Source organism: Dipodomys spectabilis, unplaced genomic scaffold (assembly GCF_019054845.1).
Source record: "Dipodomys spectabilis isolate Male_0828 unplaced genomic scaffold, ASM1905484v1 ptg000080l, whole genome shotgun sequence".
NCBI classification, from domain to species: Eukaryota; Metazoa; Chordata; class Mammalia; order Rodentia; family Heteromyidae; genus Dipodomys; species Dipodomys spectabilis.
In genome coordinates this window covers 3,642,968-3,654,021 of record NW_024870757.1, presented here as the reverse complement: position 1 = coordinate 3,654,021, position 11,054 = coordinate 3,642,968, and the positions used below count along the sequence as shown (strand labels likewise).

Here is an 11,054-nt window from a genome sequence, read left to right as displayed (position 1 = left end):
CGCGCGTCCGGCTGGCATGGAGTTCACCCCAGATCTTGTCCACTGTGCCCCACGACCCCATGAACCCCACTGGAGGATTCTGAGAGGTTTTGGCACACAGGGTTTTGTTTATGATGGGGGGTTGGTGTTGGGAAATGGGCAAATATACGGGGGTGCAAGTGGATGTCATATAGCGCTTGTGCACGTGGAGCGTGGCAGGGGCTGACATGGATGGGGGGACTCAGATACCAGGAACTCACTGGTTACTCAAATAGTCATGGTACGGTGATGAGTCCTGGAGAGAGGAAATGTGTGTGTGTGTGTGTGTGTGTGTGTGCGCGTGTGTGCGCGCGCGCGTGTGTGTATGTGCGCATGTATGTGTGCCAGTTCACATGCTCCTGCCTGCCATTAGTCCTACTGATGAAAGCTGTGAGGCTCACAAATGGGGGGGATCTTTGCAAGCATTTAGGGGTTCCATTGGTTACCCCCAGAGATGGCAGCAGGTGCAGTTGATGCCATGGACCATACAAGGGACTCCCCAAATCCATGCACCTAACCGCGTTTCCTTAGGAATATTTGAAGCATTAATGGAGATGCTGTGGTGCACACAGAGCTCCAGCCTTGGGTTAGGCAGGAGGCAGCTGGGTGGAGGATGGGGATGGGGGGTGGTCTTCATCCGTGTCCAGCTGTGGGAACTTCACTCTGCCGTCCTCCCACAGGTGTCTCTTAGTCCTTTGTTCTGAAGGCTTGAATCAAGATGGCTGAATCATATTTTTCCGAATTGCGCTTGGTGCAGTACCTGGGCAGGCTCACATATGAAGAGTTTGGGAGGTTTAAGGAACTCCTCCAGTGTGAACCTCTGAAATCCCAGCTCCCACCCATCCCCTGGCCGGAGATCAACAGTGCCTCAGAGGAAGAGCTGGCCAGGTTTCTGGTGGGGCACTACCCTGGCAGGCAGGTGTGGGACATGACCTTGAGCCTCCTCCTGCAGATCGATAGGAAGGATCTCTGGATGCAGGTGCAGGAAGAGATGGGAAGTAAGTTCAGGGCGGAGGGTCAGAGGGCATGGGGTGGGGCTTGGTTCACTGGGCTCTCCCTGTCATGAAGGTAATGTCATTGTTGGCTGTTGGTCCGTCCACCTGGCTGCAGGTGTGGGCTGAACCATGGGGGTTTCAGAGTCGTACCCCAGTGCTGGTCATTCCAGGATCAGCCTTGGGCAGTGATGGGAAGGGGATCTGACCCCCTGCCCAGCTAGGGGTTGCCCTGTGTTTCTCCTCTAGACTGAGTCTCTTCTTTGACAGGGGTGTTCTGGAAGTTCATGAAATAAACTCTACACTAGTGTCTTTTTTCCCTGTTCTTTGTCAGTCATGGGGCATGGGCACTATCCCTGAGTGCCTCTACTCAAGGCTAGCATTCCACCACTTTGAACTACAGCCCCACTTCTGGATTTTCAGTAGTTGATTGGAGATAAGAGTCTCACGGGGACTTTTCTTCCCTGGCTGGCTTCAAATCCTGACCCTCAGATCTCAGCATCCTGAGTAGCTGGGATTACAGATGTGAGCCACCAGCGCCCAGTGAGTTTCTTTCTATTTATGTTTGCTTCATGTATAATTTTTTTTTTTTGGGGTCCGGTCGTGGGGCCTGAACTCTGGGCCTGGGAGTTGTCCCTCAGCTCTTCAGCTCAAAGCTAGTGCTCTACCACTTGAGCCACAGTGCCACTTCTGGCTTTTTTTTTCTTTTTGCTTATGTGGTGCTGGGGAATCGAATCCAGGGCCTCATGCATGCAAGGCAAGCGCTCTACCACTGAGCCACCATCCCGGCCCCATGTGTAATTTTTTTGAGTTAAAATTTTTTTTTGTTAGTCATGGGGCTTGAACCCAGACCTAGGCGCTGTCCCTGAGCTCTTTTTGCTCAAAGCTAACACTCACCACTTCAAGCCACAGCGCCACTTCTAGTTTTCTAGTGGTTTATTGGAGATAAGAGTCTCATGGGCTTTCCTGCCTGGGATGGCTTTGAACTGTGATCCTCAGCTCTCAGCCTCCTGAGTAGCTGGGATGATAAGTGTGAGCCACAGGCACCGGGCTGCCTCACATTCTGTTTTCTGTTGTTCTCGTTAATACAGATACATCCTTCGCCTACAGAAAGCACATGAGGGAAAAATTCCAGCAGGTGTGGGAAAGGGAAACCTGCCTTCAAGTCCCTGATGAGTTCTATAAAAATACCATGAGGCCCCAATACACATGGCTGTGCAATGCATTTGCTCACCAGGTAGCCAGCGGCGTCACCGCAGTCCTGTTTGGCCCGGAGGGCATCGGGAAAACAACACTTCTGAGAAGGCTGATGCTGGACTGGGCGGAGGGAACCCTCTGGGAGGGCAGATTCATGTTTGTGTTCTTCTTTGCGGTCTACGAGATCAACTCAGTGGTGGAGACCAGTCTGGCGGAGCTGGTCTCCAGGGACTGGCCCGGGGCCTCTGCGGTCATCGGCGAGATGTTCTCCCAGCCAGAGAGAACCCTGTTTATCCTGGATGGGTTTGAGAAGCTTAACTTTGACCTGGAAATTCGGACTGACTTGTGTACCAAGTGGGATCAGAGACGGCCGACCCCCGTTATCCTGAGCAGCTTGCTGCAGAAAGAGCTGCTCCCTGAATCATCCCTGCTGCTTGGGCTACGGAATGCCAGGGAGATGATCCCCATCCATCACTTGTTGAAGCAGCCAAAGGACATCATGATCTTCCATTTCTCGAATATTCTGCTAGAGTTGTATTTCTCCCAGTTCTTCCATGTTCCAGAACATGCGTCTGCGGCCCTGGAGTTCGTGCAGTCCAGGTTGGATCTGTTGTCTGTCTGCAACCGGCCCATCTTCTGCTGGATGACCTGCAGCTGTTTGAAATGGCAGCTCGAGTCAGGGGACTACTTTAGAATGTCCGCCCACAACATCACTTCTTTCTACGTATCCTTCCTCACAAGTGTGTTCAAAAGAAGATATCTGAAATGCTCACCAGATCAGAACAGGGCCCAGCTCCAAAGCCTCTGCACGCTGGCTGCACACGGAATGTGGACACGCATGTTTGTGTTCAGCTGTGGGGACCTGGCCGGGTTTGGGGTCTCCTCAGTAGACATCCTGCTGTGGCTGGGCCTGGACATCCTTCAGCCCAGCGGCCAGTGCTTCATCTTCAGGGACCTGGCCATGCAGTCGTTTTTGGCCGCCATGTTTTATTTCTTTGACGAATCTACAGACGCTGATTTTGGTGGTGTGGCTCAGCTGGTGTCGGCGGTCTTGCGTGACAACCAGAGCCATTTGTTTGTGGAAGGAGTGTTTGTGTACGGACTTACAGATGAGACAACGAGGAAGGAGCTGGAGACCTCACTCGGTTTCCTGCTGTCAAAGAACAAGAAGCTGGAGATCATGCAAGCTCTAACGTGCCTCCGAGAGCGGGGCGAGGCCATGAGCCTCCCAGAGTTGTTCCAAGGCTTGATGGAAACCAGGGATGAGGCCTTTATGGGCAGCGTGCTAGATCTATTCGAAGAAATGTCGCTCACAATTTGCGAGATGGATCACTTCATCGTGGCCACCTCCTGCCTGGAACACTGCCGGAGGCTGAGGACGCTGCGCCTGTGCATCCACACCATCTTCCAGGACTCCAAGCACATCTGGGACCTGGAGGAACACGGGAGCAACAGGACGTTCCGAGGCCACCGAGGGGAGGACGGGTGAGTACAGCCGGGAGCCTCACTCCCCTTGCCCCCTAGCTTTTGCAGGTGCACTGCAGAGGCCCCAGGGAGGGGAGAGGAGGGGAGGGGAAGGGAGGACTGGGCTGGGCTGGGCTGGTGGCTTTTACTGTTTGCAAGCTGGCTGTCTTCACACCATGGTGCCTGTGGCTGGCACCACTAGGGGACACCCAGCATCCTCTGCTCTGCCCCACAAGCCCTCCCCTCAGCCCCCTGCCTGGCAACCCTTGTGGGGCTTAGGCCCCAGTACATGTTGGAGCTGTCCAGTATGTGGTCCCCAGACAGGGCAATGTTGGTGCACATAGCTTATTGTTCACCAAACCTCAAGCCGTGTTCACATAGAAAAGAGGAGGAAATGGAAGACAAGAACACAAGATGCCAGCCATCTTGTCTGGAGGTCACACAGCTCATGACGTTCTACTGAGACCTCTTTCCTCACTTCAGTTGCTCATGCCTGAGTGCTGTGTTCTCATTGTACAGTGCTGAGGCTTGAATTCAGAGCCTCGCACTCTTCCTGGGCTCTTTTAGCTCATGGCTGGAGCTCTACCGCTTGAGCCACACCTCCACTTCTGGCTTTTTGCTGATGAATTGAAGAGGCTCATGGATTTTTTTCTGCCCAGGCTGGATCTGAAGATCACAGTCTTCTGAGTATCTGGGATTATTGGGGCCTCCCTGGGAGTTCATTTTCTTAGCCCCTGTTTCATGGTCACTCAGTCTACCTGGCTGGAGTTATACCTGTTTAGGCCTACTAGCTTAGTCAGAAATAAGGTCTGGCAAATTTGGAGAATGTCTTGAAGTGAGCCTGTGGAGAACTGGTTTCTTCTCCTGCAGGAATCTGTGTGAATTCAGGAGATTCTGCAGGGTACTCGGCTGTATCCCAGACCTGCAGAGGCTGGAGCTGCACAGGTTCAGGATCACCATTGGGTACCTTAGAATTCTCTTTTCAGCACTGGCTAACTGTACGGGCAGCCTCCAGAGCTTGTGGTGAGTCTGATTCTTACCTGTCCTTTAGATAGACACAGGTTTCCATCTTCTTTCTGCTTCCTTAGGGGAAAGACCACAGTGTAAATGCAGGGCTGCTGTCATGTGAGGCTAGCGAGAGCAGAAGTTGACACAGATGAATTCTGACGTTATACATGCACATTTATATTTCTCATGACAAAAGCCTGTACATTTAGTTTATGAATACCTACATCTCTAGTTTATAAATATGTGTGTGTGCACGCACTAGGTATATTCCTTGTAGTTGACAATATCCTAGATATAGATGTTGGCCATCACAGTATTTCTTTGCCATGAAGAAACTGGACAGTGGAGGAGTGAGTGTTCTACCAGCGTCATTCAGACGGCATGATGCGCTCTCTCCTCGTCCGCAGGAGCACCTTTATGCCTTCTGGAGATTATGAGCGAGAATTTTTTGAGGCAGTGCTTCGTAGCCCTTACCTGAGGCAGGTGAATCTGTATGGAACCGGCTTCGAGGAGAATGTCACAATCTTATGTGACACACTGATGAAGCCAGACAACACCGTGGAGGACTTGATGTAAGTCACTTAGTGTAAGGCATGCATGTGCAGAGACGCCCTGGTCCAGGCAGCTCCATGCTGCCCATGTTCTCTGCCGGAAGCCATGGCTCTGGCCTTCAGCCCTCATGCTTTTCATGGCTGCCGTTGTCTTGTTCTCTTGGTGGGGGGGGGAGGGTGCACAGGAAGGTGGGGGTGGGGTCAGAGCACACCCCACCTTCCTCATCCCTGCCACTCATGCAGACCTCTGCTCCAGAAGCATCCTGACACTCTGATCTCTTCTCTCCCTCTAAGCATTCCTGAACTAGAACTCCACTTCCTGAGCACCAGAGTACACCACACCAATCATGAGCATACTGCCTGCCCTGAGCTAAAGTGACTGCTCTGACAAAGCAGTTTCTGCCTCCGCTCGTGAACGAGGGGCTTCTAGGCACACCAATTTATTTATTTTACCAGAAATAACACCAGGGAAGTCAGTCAGGTAGCAATGAACAAAACCAACTCACGAAACACAGGAAGTGTGTCACCCCCTTACCATTGCAACTTCAACGGACTTGCACTTTCTGTTAATGACTTATGTGGACACTCAGGATAGATGTGAAGGTGGATTACAGGTGTGCACCACTGTTCCTGGCTTGTTGTGATTTCTATGCTGATGAGCTGGGCCTTGGTGGGCTTCTGGCTGGGGAGCTGGTGCCCAGATGGCCCAAGCCAGGCTTAGTGGCTGGAGCTCCTTGGGGGAGGATGTGATAAGTCACCCCTGGGAATGTGATGCTGTTTCCTTAAAAGCCACAACACCTGTGAGCTGAGTTCCCACATCAGCAGAGGTGTGGATGTGCCTCGTTCACTGCTGCAGGCTAGAGCCACTGGACACTAGCCCCTTCTAGACCTGGCCAACTTGTGTTTCCATCTCACCAGCCACATTATCTCTGTCGAATCATAATACACTAAGTGAGTCAATTTCAGGTCTGTGATCTCTAGAACTTCATTCAACCTGACCTTGATTTATAGCCAGTTGGTCAGAAGCACAAGCCAATCTTGGGGGCCTGTCTCTGACATGCCGAGGACTCAGCTCTCCATCCACGGGGTGTGATAAACTCCCTGCTCATACTCACCCCTGATAATCACTGCAACTGTCTATGCAGGGAGTCGTATATCTCTGTCTGTGCTTTCAAACAACCTAGAACGCATGCCATGGGTCGATAGTGTTAAGACAGGAACCCAGACCACGATTCAGTCAGTGTGCAATCTTGTGCAGACCATCTACCACCACAGGTGGTCCCAACCTGTGATGTGTGTCTCCCGTGCAGGCTGGGGAAGTGTAACATCTTGACGAGGCATTGCGAGAGCTTCAGCTTCGTCATAAAGTATCAGAGGCTGCGGTGTCTGTCCTTGGTGGACAATCCTATTGGGAACAGAGGGGTGCAGCTTCTCTGTGGAGGCCTGAAGGACCCAAACTGCATCCTGAACACCCTCATGTGCGTACACGGTGGGGGTCTCAATGCCTGCATAGAGCTCCAGCCACTGGAGAACCTGCCAGCTGCTCACTGGGTGGATGCTGTCATATTTCCTTCTTTTTTTTATTTTCTTTTTGTTGGTCTTGGGTCTTGAGCTCTGGCCTGGGCGCTGTTCCTCAGCTCTTCAGCTCAAGGTGAGCACTCTACTACTTGAGCCACAGTGCCACTTCCAGTTTTTCTGGTGGTTGATTGGAGATAAATCTCAGACTTGCCTGCCCGGGATGGCTTTGAACCGAGATCTGCAGATCTCAGCTAGGATCCTCAGAGAGCTAGGATGATAGGCGTGAGCCACTGGTGCCCAGCTTCATTTTTCAATTAGGAATGTTGAGCCTGAAGTGATACAAACTTCAAGGATAGTAAATATGGACACTAAACTGGTTGAGGAAAAGGAGCATCGAGGTCTAAAAGGTCAGATGCTGTGGCAGACGTCAAGGAGAAATGACACGGGAAGACAGGAGTCATTGGCTATTGAACAATTGCTTCTTAATTTTTTTTTTTGTACATACAGCCCATTGAATTAAGGTGCAATCAATGGCTGATATCTGATTGAGCTATGATGTTATTTTTTTTGTCGGTCTTGGGGCTTGAACTCAGAGCCTGAGCACTGTCCCTGAACCGCCTTGTGCTAGTGCTCTACTTGAGCCACAGCGCTATTTCAGTTTTTGTTTGTTTTTGTCAGTTGTTGGTCTTGAACTCTAGGCCTGGGAGCTATCATGGAGCTCAAGGTGAGCGTTCTACCACTTGAGCCACAGTGCCACTTCTGATTTTCTGGTGGTTTATTGGAGATAGGAGTCTCACAGACTTTCCTGCCCAGGCTGGCAATCCTCATATCTCAGTCTCCCAAGTAGCTAGGATTACAGACATGAGCCACAGGTACCCACCAGAGTCACTCTGATTTTAAAAGAGCTCTTTCAAATGTCTTAACTACCATTTGAATCCATAAAAGCTTGTCTGGGCACTGGTGGCTTGTGCCTTTCCTCCAGCTATTTGGGAGGATCACAGTCCAAGGACAGGAAGAAAAGCTTCCAAGCTTCCCTTTCAATGGAGAGCTACAATGGAAGTTGGCCGTGTGAGGGCACCTATCCCCAGCCTCGGAAAGTGAGCCTCCACTTGGGGCTCAGTGCTGAGCGTGCCTGTCTTAGCAAGCATGAGGGACTGAGTTCAAGTCTCAGTACAAAAAAAAATGCTTAAAATTGAAAGAGAAGTAAAGCTGCCAGTCTTGTTGAGTAGTATGCAATCAGAGAACGTGTTATGCTATCATCAAATGATTAACAGATTTTTCAAAAGGCAGATACAATTTCATTAATCCAGATGAAGAGGCTTTCATCTGATCTGAAAACTCAGACTAGGGCTGGGAAGATGGCTCGGTGGTAGAGCGCTTGCCTTGCATGCATGAGGCCCTGGGTTCGATTCCTCAGCACCACATAAGCAAAAAGAAAAAAGCTGGAGGTGGCGCTATGGCTCAAGTGGTAGAGCGCTAGCCATGAGCTGAAGAGCTGAGGGACAGTGCCCAGGCCCAGAGTTCAGGCCCCACCACCAGACCCCCCCCAAAAAAAACAAAAAACCCCATGAAAACTCAGACTATCAGGAGAGGAACATCTACTACAGGGAGTACTAGGATTGCCTTGCCCCAGAGAGGCAGAGCAGGTAATAAGCGTGTGTTTGTGTGTGTCTGCAGGTTGTCGTACTGCTGTCTTACCCAGGTCGCTTGTGACTACATTGCCCAAGCCCTTCGGGTGAACCGATCTCTGTCTCTGCTTGACATGGGGTCAAATTTCCTGGAGGATGTTGGGGCGGTGAATCTGTGTAAAGCCTTGCGACAACCAGACTGCAGCCTACAGGAGCTCTGGTAGGGGTGGTCAGATTTCCCCCGAGGGGACCTCATTAAGAGATGTGGCCTGGTGAGGTGATGGATCAGGGGGCTGAGCCCCCAGGAATGGGGTGAGTACCCCAGACACGACATCCCTTCAGTACATGAGGTCACAGGTGCTAAGAACCAGAAATTGGGGACCACACAGTGTCAGCAAACCCACAGAGACATCTATCAATGTCTACTGTCTATGCATCTGTTTTTATCTTCTCCCCTTCTCCTTTCCTTCTGCTTTTTGTTGGTTGTGGGACCTGAACTCTGGGCCTGGGCGCTGTCCCTCAGGTCTTCAGCTCAAGGCGAGCGCTCAACCACTTGAGCCACAGCACCACTTCCGGTTTTCTAGTGGTTAATTGGAGATAAGAGTCTCACATTTTCCTGCTTGGGCTGGCTTTGAACTATGATCCTCACATCTCAGCCTCCTAGGATGAGAGATGTGAGCCGTCAGCACCTGGCTTTCCCCCTTTCCTTTCTTTCATGAGAGTAATGGAGGTGTGAGCTTGGGGACAGAGCGGGAGGGTGGGGTGGTCATTAGTGGGGCTTCACAATTTCTTCATGAGTCAGTGAAAGTGAGCAGAGCTGCTCAGGGACCTCCACGCCTGGGTCTGTGCTTCATCCTCCAGGCTGCCAGGCTGTTACTTCACTTCCGGGTGCTGCGAGGTCTTTTCCGAGGCAATGACCTGCAATGGTAACCTAAAGACCCTGAAACTCGGGGGCAACAAAATCCAGGATTCCGGCGTAAAACTCCTGTGCGAGGCCCTGCAGCACCCCAAGTGTGGACTGCAGACGCTCGGGTGAGTTGCTGCTGGCTGTGGCCTCGGGATGTGAGGAGCCAAGGGCTGGGAGGTTGGGAAACGTGTCTGCCTGGCACAGAATCCTGCATTCTATGCTGTAAGATGGGGCCATGTGGGCCCGGCTGGCCCTTTGTGGGAGGGCCTGTTCTGACCTTCAAGCCGTAGTCCTGTCACTCAGGTCTGGGGGTCTGGCCTGTCTGCTGCTCCAGGGCGTGGAGATGGCGTAGGACAGCATTCCCCCTGCTGTGTCCCATCCAGGCTGGACATGTGTCCGCTCACCTCCGACTGCTGTGGAGACCTTGCCGCGGCCCTCATCAGCTGCCCATCGCTCAGGAGGCTGAGCCTGGACTGGGTGGCCTTTGACCACGCGGGTGTGGAGGCGCTGTGCGTGGCACTCAGCCACCAGGACTGCACCCTGGAGCTGCTGGGGTGAGTGCTGTGTGTGGGTAATGTGGTGCATGGGGGTAGGATGAGGCCAGGCGTGGGCTCCACAGCCTCGCTTGGTTTGGCCTCTGCATGGTTCTGTGATGGCGTTCTAGGACCTGTAGTGCCCTGCTGAGGACGGTGCTGCACCGATCATCCGAGTACCTGCGGGGACAGCCCTTTACCAGGACAGCTGCGTGCAGCGTGCGAAGACCAGCTGTGGGCAGAAGGGGGTCAGGGCACAAGGAACAGATGAGAAGTGCTTGTGTGTTTCCAGTGGTGATTCTGTGGAATGGCTGCTTTAAATAGCCTCCCAGAATGCTCCAGGGTGGAGACAGACCAGGCTGATTATTATCCAAGCTGTGAATGGAAAAAAAAAAAAAAAATATATATATATATATATATATAGTGGTGGTGGTGGTCATGGGCCTTGAACTCTGGGCTTGGGGGCTGTCCCTCAGCTCTTCAGCTCAAGGCGAGTGCTCTACCACTTGAGCCACAGCGCCACTTCCAGTTTTTCTGGTGGTTTGTTGGAGATAAGAGTCTCAGGGACTTTCCTACTAGGGCTGGCTTTGAACCGTGATTCTCAGATCTCAGCCTCCTGAGTAGCTAGGATTATAGGTGTGAGCCATTGGTGCCTGGCTTATAATTTTTTTTTTTGGGTCCGGTCGTGGGGCCTGAACTCTGGGCCTGGGCGCTGTCCCTCAGCTCTTCAGCTCAAGGCTAGTGCTCTACCACTTGAGCCACAGGGCCACTTTGGCTTTTTTCTTATGTGGTGCTGAGGAATCGAACCCAGGGCCTCATGCATGCAAGGCAAGTGCTCTACCACTGAGCCACCTTCCCAGGCCCGTTTTTTTATTTTTTTTTAAACCAAACTTCAACCTTTCTTTTTCCGGACTGTGACTGGAACGCACAAGGATTCGTGATCGCTCGCTGGGCACCGGGCCTGGCACCCAGGGAGGTCAGAGGTGCGGCGGGCATAGGGCATGGAGGAGCTAGTGAACATATGCCGAGAAAGCTGTGTCTGTTTCCGCAGTCTGGACAAAGTTCTGCTGGATGAGGACTCGCAGAAGCTTCTGGAAGTGGTGGTGGAGAACCGCGTCCCCCCATTGACCATCACACACCAGCCCTGGCTCAGTGAGGAGTACCAGCTGAGGGGGGTTCCTGAGCTCTAGTCCCAGGTGTGAGCTGCTCCACATCTCCTCCTTCACCAGTGCACAGCT

General features: G+C 52.2%; 1 protein-coding gene across 1 annotated transcript; it reads left to right on the top strand.

Annotated features, from left to right (window-relative positions):
- The first annotated feature begins 736 nt into the window (after positions 1 to 736).
- Positions 737 to 11,006, top strand: Nlrp9 (NLR family pyrin domain containing 9). Its single transcript, XM_042683199.1, has 9 exons — positions 737 to 1,016; positions 2,102 to 3,692; positions 4,542 to 4,694; positions 5,087 to 5,251; positions 6,541 to 6,708; positions 8,426 to 8,596; positions 9,238 to 9,408; positions 9,667 to 9,837; positions 10,868 to 11,006. Exons 1-9 carry the CDS (start codon positions 737 to 739, stop codon positions 11,004 to 11,006), a joined length of 3,009 nt encoding a protein of 1,002 aa, XP_042539133.1.
- Positions 11,007 to 11,054: the final 48 nt, after the last annotated feature.

What these genes read in the sequence shown, in the direction of transcription:
- Nlrp9 (XM_042683199.1), top strand. Translation starts at nt 737, where the DNA reads ATGGCTGAATCATATTTTTCCGAATTGCGCTTGGTGCAGTACCTGGGC. An exon ending in TGCATCCTGAACACCCTCAT is followed by an intron (nt 6,709 to 8,425) that starts GTGCGTACACGG and finishes GTGTGTCTGCAG; the next exon opens with GTTGTCGTACTGCTGTCTTA. An exon ending in TGTGGACTGCAGACGCTCGG is followed by an intron (nt 9,409 to 9,666) that starts GTGAGTTGCTGC and finishes TGTCCCATCCAG; the next exon opens with GCTGGACATGTGTCCGCTCA.